The sequence below is a fragment of the Oncorhynchus masou genome, chromosome 23, assembly GCF_036934945.1.
Source record: "Oncorhynchus masou masou isolate Uvic2021 chromosome 23, UVic_Omas_1.1, whole genome shotgun sequence".
Taxonomy (NCBI): Eukaryota; Metazoa; Chordata; class Actinopteri; order Salmoniformes; family Salmonidae; genus Oncorhynchus; species Oncorhynchus masou.
This window is the reverse complement of record NC_088234.1, coordinates 18778887-18802417: the sequence shown is the minus strand read 5'-3', so window position 1 is coordinate 18802417 and position 23531 is coordinate 18778887. Positions and strand designations below refer to the sequence as shown.

Below are 23531 nucleotides of genomic sequence, written 5' to 3'. Positions count from 1 at the left end.
TCCAATACCCAGTAAGGATGCCATGTCTTTTGTGTGAGGTTCACTTAAGAGTATAGAGAAAATCAAAATCAAATTTTATTTGTCACATACACATGGTTAGCAGATGTTAATGCGAGTGTAGCGAAATGCTTGTGCTTCTAGTTCCGACAATGCAGTAATAACCAACAAGTAATCTAACTAACAATTCCTAAACTATTGTCTTATACACAGTGTAAGGGGATAAAGAATATGTACATAAGGATATATGAATGAGTGATGGTACAGAGCAGCATAGGCAAGATACAGTAGATGGTATCGAGTACAGTATATACATATGAGATGAGTATGTAAACAAAGTGGCATAGTTAAAGTGGCTAGTGATACATGTATTACATAGGGATGCAGTCGATGATATAGAGTACAGTATATACGTATGCATATGAGATGAATAGTGTAGGGTAAGTAACATTATATAAGGTAGCATTGTTTAAAGTGGCTAGTGATATATTTACATAATTTCCCATCAATTCCCATTATTAAAGTGGCTGGAGTTGAGTCAGTGTCAGTGTGTTGGCAGCAGCCACTCAATGTTAGTGGTGGTTGTTTAACAGTCTGATGGCCTTGAGATAGAAGCTGTTTTTCAGTCTCTCGGTCCCAGCTTTGATGCACCTGTACTGACCTCGCCTTCTGGATGATAGCGGGGTGAACAGGCAGTGGCTCGGGTGGTTGATGTCCTTGATGATCTTTATGGCCTTCCTGTAACATCGGGTGGTGTAGGTGTCCTGGAGGGCAGGTAGTTTGCCCCCGGTGATGCGTTGTGCAGACCTCACTACCCTCTGGAGAGCCTTACGGTTGAGGGCGGAGCAGTTGCCGTACCAGGCGGTGATACAGCCCGCCAGGATGCTCTCGATTGTGCATCTGTAGAAGTTTGTGAGTGCTTTTGGTGACAAGCCGAATTTCTTCAGCCTCCTGAGGTTGAAGAGGCGCTGCTGCGCCTTCTTCACGATGCTGTCTGTGTGAGTGGACCAATTCAGTTTGTCTGTGATGTGTATGCCGAGGAACTTAAAACTTGCTACTCTCTCCACTACTGTTCCATCGATGTGGATAGGGGGTGTTCCCTCTGCTGTTTCCTGAAGTCCACAATCATCTCCTTAGTTTTGTTGACGTTGAGTGTGAGGTTATTTTCCTGACACCACACTCCGAGGGCCCTCACCTCCTCCCTGTAGGCCGTCTCGTCGTTGTTGGTAATCAAGCCTACCACTGTTGTGTCGTCCGCAAACTTGATGATTGAGTTGGAGTCGTGCGTGGCCACGCAGTCGTGGGTGAACAGGGAGTACAGGAGAGGGCTCAGAATGCACCCTTGTGGGGCCCCAGTGTTGAGGATCAGCGGGGAGGAGATGTTGTTACCTACCCTCACCACCTGGGGCGGCCCGTCAGGAAGTCCAGTACCCAGTTGCACAGGGCGGGGTCGAGACCCAGGGTCTCGAGCTTGATGACGAGCTTGGAGGGTACTATGGTGTTGAATGCCGAGCTGTAGTCGATGAACAGCATTCTCACATAGGTATTCCTCTTGTCCAGATGGGTTAGGGCAGTGTGCAGTGTGGTTGAGATTGCATCGTCTGTGGACCTATTTGAGCGGTAAGCAAATTGGAGTGGGTCTAGGGTGTCAGGTAGGGTGGAGGTGATATGGTCCTTGACTAGTCTCTCAAAGCACTTCATGATGACGGAAGTGAGTGCTACGGGGCGGTAGTCGTTTAGCTTAGTTACCTTAGCTTTCTTGGGAAGAGGAACAATGGTGGTCCTCTTGAAGCATGTGGGAACAGCAGACTGGTATAGGGATTGATTGAATATGTCCGTAAACACACCAGCCAGCTGGTCTGTGCATTCTCTGAGGGCGCGGCTGGGGATGCCGTCTGGGCCTGCAGCCTTGCGAGGGTTAACACGTTTAAATGTTTTACTCACCTCGGCTGCAGTGAAGGAGAGACCACATTTTTCCGTTGCAGGCAGTGTCAGTGGCACTGTATTGTCCTCAAAGCGGGCAAAAAAGTTGTTTAGTCTGCCTGGGAGCAAGACATCCTGGTCCGTGACTGGGCTGGATTTCTTCCTGTAGTCCGTGATTGACTGTAGACCCTGCCACATGCCTCTTGTGTCTGAGCCGTTGAATTGGGATTCTACTTTGTCTCTGTACTGACGCTTAGCTTGTTTGATAGCCTTACGGAGGGAATAGCTGCATTGTTTGTATTCAGTCATGTTACCAGACACCTTGCCCTGATTGAAAGCAGTGGTTCGCGCTTTCAGTTTCACGCGAATGCTGCCATCAATCCAAGGTTTCTGGTTAGGGAATGTTTTAATCGTTGCTATGGGAACGACATCTTCAACGCACGTTCTAATGAACTCGCACACCGAATCAGCGTATTCGTCAATGTTGTTATTTGACGCAATACGAAACATGTCCCAGTCCACGTGATGGAAGCAGTCTTGGAGTGTGGAGTCAGCTTGGTCGGACCAGCATTGGACAGACCTCAGCGTGGGAGCTTCTTTTTTTTGCTTTTGTCTGTAGGCAGGTATCAGCAAAATGGAGTCGTGGTCAGCTTTTCCGAAAGGGGGGCGGGGCAGGGCCTTATATGCGTCGCGGAAGTTAGAGTAACAGTGATCCAAGGTTTTTCCACCCCTGGTTGCGCAATCGATATGCTGATAAAATTTAGGGAGTCTTGTTTTCAGATTAGCCTTGTTAAAATCCCCAACAACGATGAATGCAGCCTCCGGATAAATGGTTTCCAGTTTGCAAAGAGTTAAATAAAGTTTGTTCAGAGCCATCGATGTGTCTGCTTGGGGGGGATATATACGGCTGTGATTATAATCGAAGATAATTCTCTTGGTAGATAATGCGGTCTACATTTGATTGTGAGGAATTCTAAATCAGGTGAACAGAAGGATTTGAGTTCCTGTATGTTTCTTTCATCGCACCATGCCTCGTTAGCCATAAGGCATACACCCCCACCCCTCTTCTTACCAGAAAGGTGTTTGTTTCTGTCGGCGCGATGCGTGGAGAAACCCGTTGGCTGCACCGCTTCGGATAGCGTCTCTCCAGTGAGCCATGTTTCCGTGAAGCACAGAACGTTACAGTCTCTGATGTCCCTCTGGAATGCTACCCTTGCTCGGATTTCATCAACCTTGTTGTCAAGAGACTGGACATTGGCAAGAAGAATGCTAGGAAGTGGGGCACGATGTGCCCGTCTCCGTAGTCTGACCAGAAGACCGCCACGTTTCCCTCTTTTTTGGAGTCGTTTTTTGGGTCGCTGCATGCGATCCATTCCGTTGTCCTGTTTGTAAGGCAGAACACAGGATCCGCGTCGTGAAAAACATATTCTTGGTCGTACTGATGGTGAGTTGACTCTGATCTTATATACAGTAGTTCTTCTCGGCTGTATGTAATGAAACCTAAGATGACCTGGGGTACTAATGTAAGAAATAACACGTAAAAAAACAAAAAACTGCATAGTTTCCTAGGAACGCGAAGCGAGGCGGCCATCTCTGTCGGCGCCAGAAGTAACTGTTTGTAGCATGTAGCGAATGCATTGCTGAAAAAAATGTCTGACAAAAAGATAGCTCAGATTAAGTCAAGTCTTGATAAAAATGCATGAAAAATAAAATGACAGAGGAGGAGAGAGAGTAAAGAAAATTCAAATCAGCCTTCTAGTCACTGTAACGACGTTCTTCGTTTGTCGAAAGAGAGTCGGACCAAAATTCAGCGTGTTTGTTACTCATGTTTATTAGTGAAAACAAATATCGAAACTATACATGAAATAACGAATAAATACAAAACAACAAAACGGAACGTGAAACCTATTACAGCTTGACTGGTGAAACTAACACAGAGACAGGAACAATCACCCACGAAATACAAAGCGAAACCCAGGCTACCTAAATACGGTTCCCAATCAGAGACAACGAGAATCACCTGACTCTGATTGAGAACCGCCTCAGGCAGCCAAACCTATGAAACACACACCCCTAATCAGCTACAATCCCAATAACTAAAAAACCCCACTAAATACAACAAACAATAAACCCATGTCACACCATGGCCTGACCAACTAATTAACTAAAACACAAAATACTAAGACCAAGGCATGACAGTCACACACAGTAAATTCCCCATTGTTATTTTGAGAATTACATATAAACAACATTATCTTTTCATCCTTTGGTTTGGAGATCAGAACTAGATTGCAAAATCAACCTTTGGCAGTAGGTCTATATCAGAAATATACATTGGTTATCATCAGAAATCCAGTAGGCTAGGTAGTAGGCTAGGTAGTAGAAGCAGCAGGTGGTTTCATTCTGCCCATTCTTCAGCCCCTCCATCCCCAAGCCAGTTGCCTCATCACCAGCTGAATGACAGATTGGTTCTGGTAGTTTTATGTGCCTTGGGGATGAGCTCTCAGATATATTCTTAGTAATTATGAGATTCAGCTGCAGTACTGTCATGTTGTGTATATGTTATTCTGTGTTGCTCACATCAATCGTAATTTTCTCACCTCCCAGTCCAATCACTGTGACCTGGTAGATCGTCCCCTTGTCACTAAGTGTGGCTGTGAGCTACTGAACTATGTCTTTGTTGATGTTTATATACCTGTAAGGACAGCCAAATGCTTTTACTTTCCCGCCTCATTTGATAAGGGTCCAGTGGCATTGCCATTCTACCTTGTGGATCATACTCTTCATTACCACTCGTGATTTGTGATGAATCTTTATAAACCCACAGGTCTTAAATAATCCCCCTCCTCACCTCAACACGTGTTGTTGATTCATCAGAATGTGACTTAAAACCATCTCATGGACAGTTCATCCACAACATAAAGTTAGATTGCTCTTTACCTTGAAATAAGTTTGTTTTGTTTAAATAGCTTGTTACAAATTGTCTTTCAATTTGTGCAAATAAACTAAACTAATAGCTACCCACTGCTAATTTATGGCCAAATCCTTATCAGTGTCACGACTTCCGCTTGGTCCCCCCTTTGCTGCTATAACACTCTTCCGGGAAGGCTTTCCACTAGATGTTGGAACATTGATGTGGGGACTTGCTTCCATTCATCCACAAGAGCCTTAGTGAGGTTGGGCACTGATGTTGGGCGATTAGGCCTGGCTCGCAGTAGGCGCTCCAAATCATCCCAAAGATGTTCGATGGGGTTGAGGTCAGGGTTCTGCGCAGGTCAGTCAAGTTCCTCCACACGGATCTCGACAAGCCATTTCTGTATGGAACTCGCTTTGTGCACAGGGGCATTGTCATGCTGAAAATAAAAATAAAAGAGAGCCGCACACTCTTGGAGCTCAGATGCAAACATTTAATACCAACGTTTCGACAGCCAAGCTGTCTTCATCAGGGTATAATTAAAACATTGCCATGCTGAAACAGGAAAAAGCTTTCCCAAAACTGTTGCCACGAAGTTGGAAGCACATAATCGTCTAGAATGTCATTGCATGCTGTAGCGATAAAATTTCCCTTCACTGAAAATAAGGGGCCTAGCCCAAACCATGATAAACAGCCCCAGATCATTATTCCTCATCCAACAAACTTTACAGTGGACACTTTGCAATGGGGTAGGTAGCGTTCTCCTGGCATCTGCCAAACCCAGATTTGTCCGTCGAGATTGCCAGATGTTGAAGCGTGATTCATTATTCCAGAGAACGCGTTTCGACTGCTCCAGAGTCCAATGGCGGCGAGCCTAACACCACTCCTGTAGACTCTTGGCATTGTGCGTGGTGATCTTAGGCTTGTGTGATATTGCTTTCAGGGGCAGTTTAGAACTCGGTAGTGAGTGTTGCAACCGAGGACAGACAATTTTTACACGTTACATGCTTCGACAGCCTGGTGGTCCCATTCTGTGGGCATGTATGGCCTTATAGATTATCATAGAAAATGATGCATTACACACAGATTTATACACAAAGCCCACAGACCGCAATAATTTGCTATGTTCGGATAGTATGCATCCCCTTCCCGACAAGAATGGTCTACCATATATCCAGTTATGCAGGGTAAAACGGATCTGTGGCCACCAGACAGACTTTGACAGCAATGCTAAAAAAATACAGATCATTTCAAAATGAGAGGCTACAAGGACAAAACTCTTGATGCTGCAATGCAATCTCAAAAACCAAGAGAGGAATTACTAAAAACTCAACCAAAGAAGAAAAACAACGCAAGCATCTTTTGCACCAAGTACACCAAGTGTTCGGAGAAAATGAAAGCAATTCTGAAAAAGCACTGGCATATTCTGCAAACAGACAAAAACATCGCACACCTCTTCAAGGAACCCCCACTGGTGGTCTTTAAGCGTGGTCGCAATTTTGGAGACAGCTTGGTGAGATCTGACATGCCCCCTGAGCCCACTCAGACACTCTTGACACTCATTCTAAATGAGAACTACAAAATTGGCTCATGCGCACAGTGCAATAGCACTATAAAAACATCCTTCTTCAGACACTCACATACAGGTCAAAAAATCCCTTTTAGGGGTATCATCTCATGCAAGACCAAGGGAGTAATCTATCTCATCACCTGTTTATGTGGAAAAGCCAATGTAGGACAAACGAAAATACAATGAAAACAACACATAGCTGAACACCGCAGCTCAATCAGGTGTAAGAACATTGACTATCCAGTCACTTTGTTGAAGCAAACCATCAAATCTCCTCCCTCAAATACACAGGCATTGAGCATGTTGCTCTACCAATGAGAGGAGGTAACATGGAGATTCTACTACTACAAAGGGAGCGTTACTGGATATCCCATCTTAACACATTGACCCCTAATGGTCTGAATATTACTTTGATCACAGGCCCTTCTTATGAACAATTATCTCTTTTATGAAGTCTTATAAATTGATATATTCTTTCAATAGCTTATTAGCGTACTCCTAATATGTTCCCCCTGTTGATGATGCTTATTATGCATTAAGGTTGAACCAAAATACTACATGTAACAAATATAAATTAATTAGGAAGCAATTAAATATGTGTAATTAAACAATAATGTATGTTGATGCTAATATTATGTTCAATATTCAATTATGTTTGCATATGATAACAATAGCCTAATATATTTAATATGCCATAAACTATTGTTTTTTAACAGTTTCACTCAATTAATTCTAATTAACTTCATTATGACACACTCCTCACTATTGTCATTGGTTGCTCTAATTGCACTGTTTTTCTACATAACCTGGTTCAAGTATTCATGACATTACCCTGAAGAAGGCACATTGATGCCGAAACGTTGGTGATTTACCAAATAAATTACTGGAAGTTTATATATGGAGTGTACGACTCTCTTTATTTTTATAGTTTATTCGCCGTTAGTCAGAACCTCCACACAAAATAATTTTTCTGGGTGTGTTTTTTTTTATTGCTGGTGTGACCTACCATTTCGTGGCTGAGCAGTTGCTCCTAGATGTTTCCTGTCACGACTTCCACCAAAGTTGGTGCCTCTCCTTGTTCGGGCGACGTTCGACGTTCGACATCACCGGCTTTCTAGCCTCCACGATCTATATTTCTTTTTCCATTTGTTTTGTCTTGATTATACACGCCTGGTTCCCACTACGTTTGAATTATTTCCCTATTCAACCCTCTGGAGCCATCATGGTTTCCTGCGTGTTTATTGTTGTCAGTTGTCTCGTTTCTGTGATTCTAGATTTTCATTCTCATTGTTGGAAGATTATTTTTGAGCAAAGTTACTTTTATTACTCATCTCTGTGTCCTGCGCCTGACGCCGCTTTACCCACATCACCTAGACACTACAGCTTCCACAACAAACCATACCGCTGTACACCCCTCCTTCACCTGGATCCAGTGGGATTCGTCCTGCGCTCCCGAGGGTATACGATGGAACGGCTGCCAGGTGCCAGGGGTTCCTACTCCAACTGGGGCTCTACCTGGAAACCATTCACCCAGCTCCTTTGGGACGCTAGAGTGTGAACGCCCTCATCTCCTGTTTGACTGGTAGAGCACTCGAATGGGCCAATGCAGTCTAAGGGAAAGACCGACGTTGGACAATTATGAGGATTTTACCCGCCGCTGGCGCAGGATGGAATGAGCGGGCCCTGATCAACCACTACAGGTGTAGTCAACATGAGGACGTTCGTAGGGAGCTAAACTGCAGGGACACCACGCTACCTTTGACCAGCTGGTGGATCTATCCATCAGGCTGGATAACCTGTTGGCCTCCCGCGGACGTCTGGATCGGGGTCCATCAGTTACATCCCCCAGCACCTCAGAACCGACACCGATGGAGCTAGGAGGTGCTGCTATGAGGGGGACCGGAGGGGGGGACATTCCCTGCACCACCTGTGGCCGCAGAGGGCACACTGCTGGTCGGTGCTGGGGAGGTTCTCCAGGGAGTCGAGGCAGCAGGCAGGGCAGTGGTGGATCATCCCAGGTGAGTAGGCACCCGACTCACCCAGAGCTTCCTGTTTCGCACATGTGTGTATGTATAGAACTTCCTGAGTTTTCCTTGCATTCCCAGCATAAGGCGCTATGGAAATTAGATGAGGGATCCCTATTGTTCCTGTTGATGTGCCCTTCCCTGTACATGCCTTAGATAGTCGTCCTTTAGGGTCGGGACTGATCAGGGAGGTCACAGCTCCACTATGTATGATAACACAGGAAGATCATAAGGATAAATTATTCTCTTTCTGATTGATTCACCTGCGTTTCCTGTGGTGTTGGGGCGTCCCTGGTTGGCCGATCATGACCCCACTATTTTGTGGAAACGGGGCTCTCAAGGGATGGTCTCGTCAGTGCTCAGGGAGGTGTGTAGGTGTTTCCATAGGTGCAACTACGGTGGAGAGTCCAAACCAGGTCTCCACCATGCACATCCCCCTGAATATGCCAATTTGGTATATTCAGTAAAAAGAAGACGACTCAATTACCACCCCATTAACAGGGGGATTGTGCGATAAATCTCATGGTAGACGCAGCACTTCCCAGGACTCACGTGTATCCTTTGTCACAGGAGGAGACGGTGGCTATGGAAACATATGTCTCCGAATCTCTGGGACACATTCGGCCTTCCACTTCACCTGCTTCCTCGAGTTTCTTTTTTTGTGAAGAAGAAGGACGGAGGTTTACGCCAGTCTTTTTCCATTTGTTTTGTCTTGATTGTAAACACCTGGTTCCCATTACGTTTTTTTCCCTATTTTACCCTCTGGAGCCATCATGGTTTTGTGCGTGTTTATTGTTGTCAGTTGTCTTGTTTATGTGATTCTGGATTTTTGTTCTCCGTGTTGGAAGATTATTTTTCATTTAAGTTACTATTATTACTCACCTCTGTGTCCTGCGCCTGACTCCGCCTTACACACATCACCTAGACTCTGATATTTCAACTTCAAAATAGAAGCATTTACAGTTGACCGGGGCAGCTCGAGCAGTGCAGAAATCTGACAAACTGACTTGTTGTAAAGGTGAAATCATACGACAGTGCCACGTTGTAAGTCACTGAACTCTTCAGTAAGGCCATTCTACTGCCAATGTTTGTCTAAATCAAATAACATTTTATTGGTCACATACACATTCAGACGATGTTATTGCGGGTGTAGCGAAATGCTTGTCTATGGAGATTGCATGGCTGTGTGCGCAATTCTATACACCTGTCAGCAATGGGTGTGGCTGAAATAGCCGAATCCACCAACTCACATACTTTTCTATTAATAATGTATAAGCCAGGCTGAGAGATGTTTTGGGAACAATGCTTGATAATGAAATATCTAAGTTCAAGATATTTCATATACCACTGCTTGAAAGCACCAAACTTTTCTACTATAAATGTCTATTTTACAACTAGACAAAGAGTAGAAATGTCAGTGTTTGTCATTCATCAAGGCTGCGAACCAGTCAGTTTAGCTAACACATTCCACTCCTTGTACTCTGTGTCATATGCCAAAGAGCACGACAGGAGTGTCAAGGATGGGAATGATAGCTAACCAGACTGGTAACCATGGTACCACAGTCAGCTGTGCCTGTACGTGTGTAAAGGGACATGAGGGTGTGCCTGTGTGCTGACATGAGGAAGGAATTCCAGTGCCTGGGTACAGGAAAGCAGAAGAGGTTGGACTTCTTGTAAATGCTATAAAGCGAAAGTCAAACGTACTGATGTTGACAAACAAGGCCAAGGGACTTTCCAGTGAAAGCAAGCCTGCCTCCCTTAGTCATATCTCATAGTCTGTCCTGTGTGTATGAGGCAGTGACAGAGAGAGACAAAGAGACGAGAAGAGCTATGACCCGGTGACAGGACACTCAAGTTTGTCAACAGACAGGATGACAATTGTAAGGCTTCTTTATGCCTCTCTTATGATTAAAAGGCAATGCTTTGAAAAATATATGAACTGTATAGTCAACTGTGGCCAGACAGTGTAGATTGTATCTTGAAAGTACCTCATATAAAGGCATTAGGAACATATCTATCATGTTGACTATTATCTAATTAAAATGAAATTAAATGTAATTTATCATCTGGAATGGAATGTTGAAGGGAACATAATCACATACTGTATATGCTTGGTCTCTGTGTCGTAAATAATTTGGCCGCATTCATTGAAACTGGATTCCATTCATGTAGGTTTGTCCCGTTCTGTTCCCGTGTCATTTGTACATTCTCATGCACCACTTGTCCCAAGGATACATTTTTATCACTGTTTTCGTTGTTGTTGTGTCTCAGCTTTGGATGATATTCCTGAAACCTTGAGGGCAGAGATGTCCTTTGGTTACGCGGCCATCCCAAAGTCACTGTCCAAATTGTTTAAAAACCTGAACCAGTTAAAATGTCCGGGGCCACACTCTGACCAGAGGCTGCATCTGCTGCAGAACTGTCCAACTGTTGCCTTGCCTCAGGTACATGGGGTCACTGCCTGCCCCTCCATGCGTGCCTGTCCCACCTGTGGTGCACTATTGGAGCATGACATGACCGCTTGTAAGAATTTACTCTGCCCGCGTTGCGAGAAAGAGTTCTGTTTTGTGTGCCTTAAGCTCAAATCTGAGTGCATGAAGACCAGCTCACCATACAAAGCCTGCTCTGCTGGTGTTGCCCCCAGGCAGACCTCCATACCCACCTGGAGTGGTAATTGAAGACTTTATGCATATATATTTTTCACTTTCCTTCCCATGAGCCATCTGATCCAATACACTTCTCACAAGATATGTTAAGATAGTAATACAGTAATCAACAAAAATCGATTCAAGATATTTCAGAAATGTATTGTTGAGAATGATGAATGAGGTAATTGTATAAGTGGCATAATATTATTTTGTAGTATCTTTATTATCAAATTGTTACTTTACTTTTATCAACGTTCTAAAGTCCTACTGCTAATGTCCATCTATGTCCATCTAAGTCTGTTGGTGTAATAACATTTATATCTTATATTAAATGATGTGTTTATGTCTGAGTATTTGTTAACATTGTACAATGAATATGAATTATAGACCAACTTTGCATTCATAGAAGGAAACAGAAGTTCCTGTTTAACCCCCTGGGCAGATTGACATGCTATGATAAAGTACATGATGCTACCATATGAAACCTGGTTCACTGAGGTCTGGTCCTCACATAGGGATAGATAGAGGACTCTAGTGGCCAAAAGCTTGTTTTAGCATGGGAAGCACCATTGAGGACCTTTCCCATTTTGGAGGAGTCATCTGGGTGGGACTTCTTATGGGTTCAGGAAGGACCCCATGATTCCACCCGGGTCATCAGGTGGGATCAGCCAATTAATTATATTTGTGAGCAAACATTCCATAACCTTGACTTTATACTGTACCTGTTCAAATAACACCCTCCAGGTGGCAGTATGCACCCTTTCAGTTTGTTTACCAACTCATAGAAGTAGTAAAATAAGAAAATGGACTACTTCAAAATGGAGATGGCCTCAATGGCACTGCCCGTGCTCTCACAGATGCTATGAGATACAATGATGCAATGTCCATCTATTAGTCTATTGGTCCTCATAAGACGACACAAGTTCTTTACTAATGGGGCTGAAGTCAGATAAGACTGGGTACAAGGTCATCAAAAGAGTTCATGTTTTTACAAACACATTTAATGAAATATTGATGTTAATGATGCAATAGTTTTGATATACAAAGGGATAAAGTTTTGGTTTGTTCTCAAATTTAGGGGCCCATTTGATTGCTATGGAATCCCGGCATTCTCCATCATGGCTCAGTATGAGGTAAGGATCATTTGTAGATTGTTCGTAAGAGTCATTGTTACTGTAAGATATCTTAATAAAGAGTTGTTTTATTGGTGTGGCAACCAGGTAATGAGCACTATTTCTCTTTGATGTATTTTCATCTGTGTGTAACTCATGATAAATCCGAGAACAAAGAGGACGGATGGAAAGCTAAAATAGGTCAACTGATAGGGGAGGGAGCATGCGCCAACCAGGGAAATGCCAGCTACAGCAGCATATGGCCAGGTATCCGGTGTAGTCAATCACATGATCAGATATTACCCCACTCAGAGATTTTTGTACAATCAGTAACTGATTTCTCTGTAGATTGCCTTTCAGATTTGATCACGTATTTATATATTTTCAACAAGAAAACAGCTTTTAATTTTGATGTTTTGTCTTACCATTTTGTGTTCCATTGTCACACCAGCCTTCGCTTTGGCTCCCCCTCCTGTTCAGCTCAGGCATTTGGAGTCGTCGGCCTACTCGCTGCCGAACCAGCTGCTGGCAAACGCCCTAAACTCATCAACCCTGGACTTGTCTCGTCATCATTACACACACCTGGCTCCAATCCCCACTCTATCACTCTATATATACTCCCTTTGTCATTTGTCTTTGTCTGTCATTGTTGTTTGTTTTCCTGAGATGAATCGCTGCCACTAATTCCTGAGTACCTTGTTATTTTGCACTTTGGGTTTCTTCACACTTTTTATAGAGATATATATATATATATATTAGTGCTGTAATGAATTCAGCAATTCTAAACCTGGGACTACCTCCTGCCTACACTTGTGACATCTATTGCCATGGTGATAGTCAAAGGAATGGGATCCCAGGTCAGTGTACCTTGGTCTCAGCACTCTGTGGTTATAAACCTCTAGTCAGCCTGAGAGAATAGCGATCATTAGTTAGTGCCATTACCATTATTTCATTATAAAAACTGATGCACACTAGTTCTGTTCAAATCTATAAACACAACACAAACAAAATTCCAAGCAATGCCAGCTTGGTGAAATTAGAAGAGTGATGCATCCCAGCTGTCACACATCCCAGCTGTCACACATCCCAGCTGTCACACATCACAACTGTCACACATCCCAGCTGTCACACATCAAAGCTGTCACACTAATCCTTTATTTGGATTAGTGATGACTACATTAAAAGGAATGTCTATCATCTGTGAAAACATATAGAAGATAGTATAGTTTCTGTGAATAGTGTAGACAATATCTAAAACCAACAGGCTAAAATTACACAGTAATACAACCCGTCAGGATGCTCTCAATGGTGCAGCTGTAGAACCTTTTGAGGATCTAAGGACCCATGCCAAATATTTTCAGTCTCCTGAGGGGGAATAGGTTTTGTCGTGCCCTCTTCAAGACTGTCTTGGTGTGCTTGGACCATGTTAGTTTGTTGGTGATGTCTAGACACCAAGGAACTTGAAGCTCTCAACTTGCTCCACTGCAGCACCGTCAATGATAATGGGGGTGTGCTCAATCCTCTTTTTCCTGTAGTCCACAATCATCTCCTTTCTCTTGATCACGTTGAGAGTTGTTGTCCTGGCACCACACGGCCAGGTCTCTGACCTCCTCCCTATAGGCTGTCTCGTCGTTGTCAGTGATCAGGCCTACCAATGTTGTGTCATCTGCAAACTTGATGATGGTGTTGGAGTCATGCCTGGCCGTGTTGTCATGAGTGAACAGGGAGTACAGGAGGGGACTGAGCAAGCACACCTCAGGGGCCCCTGTGTTGAGAATCAGCATGGTGGATGTTTGTTATCTACCCTTACTACCTGGGGTGGCCCATCAGGAAGTCCAGTATACAGTTGCAGAGGGAGGTGTTTAGTTCCATGGTCCTTAGCTTATTGATGAGCTTTGAAGGCACTATTGAATGCTGAGCTGTAGTCAATGAGCAGCATTCTCACATAGGTGTTCCTTTTGTCCAGGTGGGAAAAGGCAGTGTGGAGTGCAATAGAGATTGCATCATCTGTGGATCTGTTGGGGCAGTGTGTATATTGGATCATTAAAGGGTCATTAAAGATCCCATTGCACTTCTCGTAAGAGTAGGGGTGTTAACCCCGGTGTCCTGGCTAAATTCCCTATCTGGCCCTCAAACCATCAATCACGGTCACCTAATAATCCCCAGTTTACAATTGGCTCATTCATCCCCTCCTCTCTCCTGTAACTATTCCGCAGGTCATTGCTGCAAATGAGAATGTGTTCTCAGTCAACTTACCTGGTAAAATAACGGATAAATAAAAACTGGAGTGGGTCTAGGGTTTCTGGGATAATGGTGTTGATGTGAGCCATGACCAGCCTTTCAAAGCACTTCATGGCTACAGACGTGAGTCCTACAGGTTGGTAGTCAATTAGGGAGGTTACCTTAGTTTTATTGGGCACAGTCACTGTGGTGGTCTGCTTAAAACATGTTGGTATTATAGACTCGGACAGGGAGAGGTTGAAAATGTCAGTGAAGACACTTGCCAGTCGGTCAGTGCGTGCACGTCTTGGTTATTGGTTATTTCTTTCCTTCTTAATGTGTTTGAGCCAATCAGTTGTGTTGTGACAAGGTAGGGGTGGTGTTGTTGGTCCATGACAAGTCCTCGGTGATGTGGATGCCGAGGAACTTAGAATTCGTCACTCTCTCTATGGCAGTCCTGTTGATGTGGATTTGGGCATGTTCTCTCCTCTGCTTCCTGAAGTCAAGTTTTGCTGATGTTGAAGGAGAGGTTGTGTTCATAATACCACAATGCCAGTTCACTTACCTCCTTCCTATAGGCTGATTCGTCGTTGTTGGTTATCAGGCCTTCAACCGTGGTGTTGTCAGCAAACTTGTGCAAAGTCATGGGGTGGCGCCAGATATAAATATTTTCAAGGAACACAAATCTACATCTCTTCCAAATTTGGTGCTTTTATCAAAAATGTATGCGCGAACGATACATATCTTGTTGACAGTCTCAACAATTTCTGAGCATGCATGAAATTAATTTTAAGTTCAGACAATAAACAAACAAAAAAATCCCTAATGGATTCTGAATTTCCATCAGCAGTCATTCACATCACATTGAGTCAAGTGCAACTGCACGACACTGGGGGCCTCAGGGACAGCTTGCACCGTGACTCTGGAGGAGTCGTACCTCCTGTAGTCCACCATCAGGGCAGCCAGGAGACAGACAGCAGAATTGACCCTCAGGACTGCAGCCACAGTGGGGTCTGTACTGACCCCTGGTACTGGAGAGGGAGGGGTAGGGTCAAAGGCCAGGCGTTGTCAGGTGTTCTGATGTAAGAGGCAATTACTGACACCTAGCAAGTCATTCAATATGGAGCAGCATTATATATAATCTGGCGACCTCTTCTTCCTTCTGTTGTGGAAAGAGTGTTTCTTATTTACTCAGTGGTAGACTAGCCTGGTACCAGATATGTTTGTGTGTTTAGCCATGTGTTCATTGTCATGTCAAAACTGGTATTTCAGATCAAGGTGTACATCAAATGGCAGTACTGGATGTATGGGATGTAGTAATACTGTAACAGGAAGCTGGCTGAAATGTGTCTCATGCTTAAAGTAGACCTCTAAACAATGTAGAAATACAGAGCCATTGACTGTATGACATTCATATTCTTCTCAGTGATAATAATCAGCTAAAAATTTTAAAGTTTATTAGGAAGTTTAATTAACGTAACAAAAAGGAATTTGTTGCGGCAAACTTTGGTAGGTAGCGTGCTAGATAACTTGGTTTCCATTTTCCAAACTATTTTTGTAAACCCCATGATTGGTCATCAACGATTCCTGGTCTTGGAACTCGTGTGCTCACCCGAAATGGCTTCTGGTAAACTGTTTGCCACTAGTGGCAAGGCAATAAATATTGTTGCCACATGTTTGCCACAGAATCAAATAGAATCTTAAGAGAATTGTTTGCAAGAAAATAAACTGTGGCGAACTGTTTGCTACTAGTGGCAATACATATTACCGGTGCCAAAGGTTTGCCGCAGATTCACCACTAGTGGCAAACATTTCCAAACTTCTGGCAACATTTTGTGTCACATTATTGAGTTTGTCTAAAATTTTCCACAAAACTGCAGAAAGTTTCCCCCAAAAAGACCTCTTATCTTCTCCTCTGTTTCCACCTGACCTCTTATCCTCTTCATTACTGTTTCCACCTGACCTCTAAACCCCTTCTCCCCCATCAGTTTCCACCGGAACTCTTATCACCTTCTTCTCTACTGTTTCCACCTGACATAATATCATCTTCTCCTCTGTTTCCAGCTGACCACTTATCATCTTCTCATCTGTTTCCACCTGACCTCTCATTATCTTCTTCACTGTTTCCACCTGACCTCTTATCCTATGTCTTACTGTTTCCACCGGACCTGTCATCATCCTCACTACTGTTTCCATCTGACCTTGTATCATCTTCTCCTCCGTTTCCACCTGACCTCTTATCATCTCCTCCACTGTTTCCACCTGGCCTCTTATCCTCTTCCTCAGTGTTTCCACCTTACCTCTTATTATCTTCTCCTCTGTTTCCACATGACCTCTAATCCTCTTCCTGACTGTTTCCACCTGACCTCTTATCACCTTCTCCTCTTCTGTGTCCACCGGACCTGTCATCACACCTGTTTCCACCTGACCTTGTATCAACTTCTACACTGTTTCCACCTGACCTCTTACCTTCTCCTCTTAAGTTTCCAGAGGACCTGTCATCATCCTCACTACCGTTTCCACCTGACATTGTATCATCCTCTACACTGTTTCCACCTGACCTCTTATTATCTTCTCCACTGTTTCCACCTGGCCTCTTACCATCTTCTCCACTGTGTCCACCTGGCCTCTTACCATCTTCTCCACTGTTTCCACCTGGCCTCTTACCATCTTATTCACTGTTTCCACCTGACCTCTTATCCTCTACCTCACTGTTTCCACCTGACCTCTTATAACCTTCTCCACTGTTTCCACCTGGCCTCTTATCCTCTACCTCACTGTTTCCACCTGACCTCTTATCACCTTCTCCTCTTCTGTGTCCACCGGACCTGTCATCAACTTCTACACTGTTTCCACCTGACCTCTTACCATTTTCTCAACTGTTTCCACCTTACCTCTTATCCTTTTCCTCACTGTTTCCACCTGGCCTGTTATCCTCTTCCTCACTGTTTCCACCTGGCCTCTTACCATCTTATTCACTGTTTCCACCTGACCTCTTATCCTCTACCTCACTGTTTCCACCTGACCTCTTATAACCTTCTCCACTGTTTCCAACTGGCCTCTTATCCTCTACCTCACTGTTTCCACCTGACCTCTTATCACCTTCTCCTCTTCTGTTTCCACCTCTGTGTCCACTGGACCTGTCATCAACTTCTACACTGTTTCCACCTGAGCTCTTATCACCTTCTCCTCTTATGTTTCCACCGGACCTGTCATCATCCTCACTACTGGTTCCACCTGACCTTGTATCATCCTCTACACTGTTTCCACCTGACCTCTTATTATCTTCTCCACTGTTTCCACCTGGACTCTTATCCTCTACCTTACTGTTTACACCTGACCTCTTATCACCTTCTCCTCTTCTGTATCCACCAGACCTGTAATCAACTTCTACACTGTTTCCACCTGACCTCTTATAACCTTCTCCCTTTCTGTTTCCACCTGACCTCTTACCATCTTCTCCACTGTTTCCACCTGACCTCTTATCCTTTTCCTCACTGTTTCCACCTGGCCTCTTATCCTCCTCCTCACTGTTTCCACCTGACCTCTTATCACCTTCTCCTCTTCTGTGTCCACCGGACCTGTCATCATCCTCACTACTGTTTCCACCTGACCTTGTATCAACTTCTACACTGTTTCCACCTAACCTCTTATCATCTTCTTCTCTGTTTCCACCTGACTTCTTATCCTCTTCCCTACTGTTTCCACCTGGCCTCTTATCCTCTTCCTCACTGTTTCCACCTGGCCTCTTACCATCTTCTCCACTGTTTCCACCTGACCTCTTATCCTTTTACTCACTGTTTCCATCTGGCCTTGTATCATCTTCTCCTCTGTTTCCACTTGGCCTCTTGTCCTCTTCCTCAGTGTTTCCACCTGACCTCTTATCACCTTCTCCACTTCTGTGTCCACCGGACCTGTCATCACACGTGTTTCCACCTGACCTTGTATCAACTTCTACACTGTTTCCACCTGACCTCTTATAACCTTCTCCTCCTCTGTTTCCACCTGACCTCTTACCTCCTCCTCTTATGTTTCCACCGGACCTGTCATCATCCTCACTACTGTTTCCACCTGACCTTGTATCATCCTCTACACTGTTTCCACCTAACCTCTTATCATCTTCTTCTCTGTTTCCACCTGACTTCTTATCCTCTTCCCTACTGTTTCCACCTGGCCTCTTATCCTCTTCCTCACTGTTTCCACCTGGCCTCTTACCATCTTCTCCACTGTTTCCACCTGACCTCTTATCCTTTTTCTCACTGTTTCCATCTGGCCTTGTATCATCTTCTCCTCTGTTTCCACTTGGCCTCTTGTCCTCTTCCTCAGTGTTTCCACCTGACCTCTTATCACCTTCTCCACTTCTGTGTCCACCGGACCTGTCATCACACGTGTTTCCACCTGACCTTGTATCAACTTCTACACTGTTTCCACCTGACCTCTTATAACCTTCTCCTCCTCTGTTTCCACCTGACCTCTTACCTCCTCCTCTTATGTTTCCACCGGACCTGTCATCATCCTCACTACTGTTTCCACCTGACCTTGTATCATCCTCTACACTGTTTCCACCTGACCTCTTATTATCTTCTCCACTGTTTCCACCTGGCCTCTTATCTTCTACCTTACTGTTTCCACCTGACCTCTTATCACCATCTCCTCTTCTGTGTCCACCGGACCTGTCATCAACTTCTACACTGTTTCCACCTGACCTCTTATAACCTTTTCCTCCTCTGTTTCCACCTGACCTTGTATCATTTCTCCCCTGTTTCCACCTGACCTCTGATCCTCTTCTTTACTGTTTCCACCTGACCTCTCAACACCTTCTCCTCCTCTGTTTCCACCGGACCTGTTATCATCCTCTCTACCATTTCCACCGGACCTCTTTTCTTCTTCAATGTTTCCACCAGACCTATTTTCATCCTCACTACTGTTTCCACCTGACCTCTTATCCTTTTCCTCACTGTTTCCACGTGGCCTCTTATCCTCTTCCTCACTGTTTCCACCTGACCTCTTATCACCTTCTCCTTTTCTGTGTCCACCGGGCCTGTCATCATCCTCACTACTGTTTCCACCTGACCTTGTATCAACTTCTACACTGTTTCCACCTAACCTCTTCTCATCTTCGTCTCTGTTTCCACCTGACTTCTTATCCTCTTCCCTACTGTTTCCACCTGGCCTCTTATCCTCTTCCTCACTGTTTCCACCTGACCTCTTACCATCTTCTCCACTGTTTCCACCTGACCTCTTATCCTTTTCCTCACTGTTTACACCTGACCTCTTATCATCTTCTCCTCTTCTGTTTCCACTGGACCTGTCATCATCCTCACTACTGTTTCCATCTGACCTTGTATCATCTTCTCCTCTATTTCCACCTGACCTCTTATCACCTTCTCCACTTCTGTGTCCACCGGACCTGACATCACACCTGTTTCCACCTGACCTTGTATCAACTTCAACACTGTTTCCACCTGACCTCTTACCATCTTCTCCACTGTTTCCACCTGGCCTCTTATCCTCTACCTTACTGTTTCCACCTGACCTCTTATAACCTTCTCCTCCTCTGTTTCCACCTGACCTCTTACCATCTTCTCCACTGTTTCCACCTGATCTCTTATCCTTTTCCCTACTGTTTCCACCTGGCCTCTTATCCTCTTCATCACTGTTTCCACCTGACCTCTTATCCTTTTCCCTACTGTTTCCACCTGGCCTCTTATCCTCTTCCTCACTGTTTCCACCTGACCTCTTATCACCTTCTCCTCTTCTGTGTCCACCGGACCTGTCATCATCCTCACTACTGTTTCCACCTGACCTGTCATCATCCTCACTACTGTTTGCACCTGACCTTGTATCAACTTCTCCTCTGTTTCCACCTGACCTCTTATCATCTTCTCCTCTGTTTCCACCTGACTTCTTATCCTCTTCCTTACTGTTTCCACCTGGCCTCTTATCCTCTTCCTTACTGTTTCCACCTGGCCTCTTATTATATTCTCCGCTGTTTCCACCTGGCCTCTTATCCTCTACCTCACTGTTTCCACCTGACCTCTTATCACCATCTCCTCTTCTGTGTCCACCTGACCTGTCATCATCCTCACTACTGTTTCCACCTGACCTCTTACCATTTTCTCCACTGTTTCCACCTGACCTTGTATCAACTTCTACACTGTTTCCACCTGACCTCTTATAACCTTCTCCTCCTCTGTTTCCACCTGACCTGTCATCATCCTCACTACTGTTTCCACCTGACCTCTTACCATCTTCTACACTGTTTCCACCTGACCTTGTATCAACTTCTACACTGTTTCCACCTGACCTCTTATAACCTTCTCCTCCTCTGTTTCCACCTGACCTGTCATCATCCTCACTACTGTTTCCACCAGACCTGTTATCATCTTCTCCTCTGTTTCCACCCGACTTCTTATCCTCTTCTTTACTGTTTCCACCTGACCTCTGATCCTCTTCCTTACTGTTTCCACCTGACATCTTATCATCTTTTTCTCTGTTTCCACCTGACCTCTCAACACCTTCTTCTCCTCTGTTTCCACCGGACCTGTTATCATCCTCTCTATTGTTTCCACCTGACCTCCGATCCTCTTCCTTACTTTTTCACCTGACATCTTATCATCTTCTCCTCTGTTTCCACCTGACTTCTTATCCTCTTCTTTACTGTTTCCACCTGACCTCTGATCCTCTTCCTTACTGTTTCCACCTGACATCTTATCATCTTTTTCTTTGTTTCCACCTGACCTCTCCTTCCCTCCATCTCCATTCTCTCCATCTGTACTTTTGCCCCCATCTCCTTTCTTTTCATCTGCATCAATTTTATATTCTCCTCTTTTTCTCCATGGTCCAAATGTTGATACGAATGAGTAAATACAATTTACAATCCATGGTCTCTTTTTAGCTGCATCCTTTTCATTTCCTCTTCTCTTTGACCATGAGCTCCCCTCCTCGTCTCCTCTGTTTCCACCTGACAACTTCTTCTCCCCCTCTTTTTCTTTCTTTCCACATACACTCTTTCCATCTTCCTCTCTGTTTCCACCTGACCTCTTATCCTCTTCTTGTCTGTATCCACCTGCAATATGTGTCACAGTTTTACAGTAATTGATACTACAGAACTAGAACTAAAAATGATGTTGTATTTAGGGCTACAGATGTAAATAGATCATGGAAGAATGGGAAGACAACAATAAGAAAATAATTGAAGAATATTGATATTTTAGGTTGTATGACAAGAGGAGTAAAACATATCAAAAAGGTAATATTTGATAACTTACATGTCCTATAAATAAGCAGATAAGCACTTTGTGATCTAAAGTGAGAAAAAATCATATTGGGCATTATTATATGATTTAAGATCATAACTTTGGCAAGTATATCTAATTTTATGGACACACACACGCACACACACACAAAATGATGAAAAGGGGTGCATTTTACCTTAAGTTTGGTTCCAATGCAATCTATATGGAAGAGGGGGGCAGGGCGGGGGAGAAATTAAAAGTGCAGCTGCATTACATATTGAGTGTTGCATTTGTGTTGGTGAATATATTCAACATTAAAATATATTCTATTTTTTCTCATCACACCTGCATTTGGATACATTTGAGTAAATTAACTTCAATAGTTTCATTCCAAAACGCATACAGTGCCTTGCGAGAGTATTCGGCCCCCTAGAACTTTGCGACCTTTTGCCACATTTCAGGCTTCAAACAGAAAGATATAAAACTGTATTTTTTTGTGAAGAATCAACAACAAGTGGGACACAATCATGAAGTGGAACGACATTTATTGGATATTTCAAACTTTTTTAACAAATCAAAAACTGAAAAATTGGGCGTGCAAAATTATTCAGCCCCCTTTAAGTTAATACTTTGTAGCGCCACCTTTTGCTGCGATTACAGCTGTAAGTCGCTTGGAGTATGTCTCTATCAGTTTTGCACATCGAGAGACTGAAATTTTTTCCCATTCCTCCTTGCATAACAGCTCGAGCTCAGTGAGGTTGGATGGAGAGCATTTGTGAACAGCAGTTTTCAGTTCTTTCCACAGATTCTCGATTGGATTCAGGTCTGGACTTTGACTTGGCCATTCTAACACCTGGATATGTTTATTTTTAAACCATTCTATTGTAGATTTTGCTTTATGTTTTGGATCATTGTCTTGTTGGAAGACAAATCTCCGTCCCAGTCTCAGGTCTATGGAGATTGCATGGCTGTGTGCGCAATTCTATACACCTGTCAGCAATGGGTGTGGCTGAAATAGCCGAATCCACCAACTCACATACTTTTCTATTAATAATGTATAAGCCAGGCTGAGAGATGTTTTGGGAACAATGCTTGATAATGAAATATCTAAGTTCAAGATATTTCATATACCACTGCTTGAAAGCACCAAACTTTTCTACTATAAATGTCTATTTTACAACTAGACAAAGAGTAGAAATGTCAGTGTTTGTCATTCATCAAGGCTGCGAACCAGTCAGTTTAGCTAACACATTCCACTCCTTGTACTCTGTGTCATATGCCAAAGAGCACGACAGGAGTGTCAAGGATGGGAATGATAGCTAACCAGACTGGTAACCATGGTACCACAGTCAGCTGTGCCTGTACGTGTGTAAAGGGACATGAGGGTGTGCCTGTGTGCTGACATGAGGAAGGAATTCCAGTGCCTGGGTACAGGAAAGCAGAAGAGGTTGGACTTCTTGTAAATGCTATAAAGCGAAAGTCAAACGTACTGATGTTGACAAACAAGGCCAAGGGACTTTCCAGTGAAAGCAAGCCTGCCTCCCTTAGTCATATCTCATAGTCTGTCCTGTGTGTATGAGGCAGTGACAGAGAGAGACAAAGAGACGAGAAGAGCTATGACCCCGGTGACAGGACACTCAAGTTTGTCAACAGACAGGATGACAATTGTAAGGCTTCTTTATGCCTCTCTTATGATTAAAAGGCAATGCTTTGAAAAATATATGAACTGTATAGTCAACTGTGGCCAGACAGTGTAGATTGTATCTTGAAAGTACCTCATATAAAGGCATTAGGAACATATCTATCATGTTGACTATTATCTAATTAAAATGAAATTAAATGTAATTTATCATCTGGAATGGAATGTTGAAGGGAACATAATCAC

The 23531-nt window shown here is 43.9% G+C and overlaps 2 protein-coding genes and 2 long non-coding RNA genes across 5 annotated transcripts in view; 2 read left to right on the top strand and 2 right to left on the bottom strand.

Annotated features, from left to right (window-relative positions):
- The first annotated feature begins 10262 nt into the window (after nucleotides 1-10262).
- LOC135509933 (uncharacterized) lies at nucleotides 10263-11426 on the top strand. The gene is made up of 2 exons (XR_010451023.1): nucleotides 10263-10308; nucleotides 10700-11426. It is a non-coding gene; the product is annotated as an uncharacterized LOC135509933 (long non-coding RNA).
- Nucleotides 11427-15843: 4417 nt separating this feature from the next.
- Nucleotides 15844-21003, bottom strand: LOC135510505 (uncharacterized transmembrane protein DDB_G0289901-like). Its single transcript, XM_064931499.1, has 2 exons — nucleotides 20215-21003; nucleotides 15844-20181 (listed from the first exon to the last, which is right to left on the bottom strand). The coding sequence occupies exons 1-2, from the start codon at nucleotides 20883-20885 to the stop codon at nucleotides 19095-19097; spliced, it is 1758 nt and encodes a 585-aa protein (XP_064787571.1). The 5' UTR covers nucleotides 20886-21003; the 3' UTR covers nucleotides 15844-19094.
- LOC135510502 (uncharacterized transmembrane protein DDB_G0289901-like) overlaps nucleotides 15844-23531 on the bottom strand; it is an 18354-nt gene continuing 10666 nt past the window's right edge. The window contains exons 2-3 of one of the 2 annotated variants that reach the window (XM_064931496.1): nucleotides 17135-18748; nucleotides 15844-16837 (exon numbers count right to left, since the gene is read on the bottom strand). The gene's annotated coding sequence lies outside the window, so the exon portion shown is untranslated. Of the gene's footprint in view, nucleotides 18749-23531 lie in introns of both variants that reach the window. The other variant, XM_064931495.1, reaches the window with a different exon arrangement.
- The window catches only part of LOC135509932 (uncharacterized), a 1269-nt gene continuing 900 nt past the window's right edge, over nucleotides 23163-23531 (top strand). The window contains exon 1 of the long non-coding RNA XR_010451022.1: nucleotides 23163-23313. This is a non-coding gene — a long non-coding RNA (uncharacterized LOC135509932). The remainder of the gene's footprint in view (nucleotides 23314-23531) is intronic.

What these genes read in the sequence shown, in the direction of transcription:
- LOC135510505 (XM_064931499.1), bottom strand. Translation starts at nt 20,885, where the DNA reads ATGTCAGGTGGAAACAGTAAGGAAGAGGATCAGAGGTCAGGTGGAAAC. An exon ending in AGTAGTGAGGATGATGACAG is followed by an intron (nt 20,182 to 20,214) that starts GTCAGGTGGAAA and finishes GGATGATGACAG; the next exon opens with GTCCGGTGGACACAGAAGAG.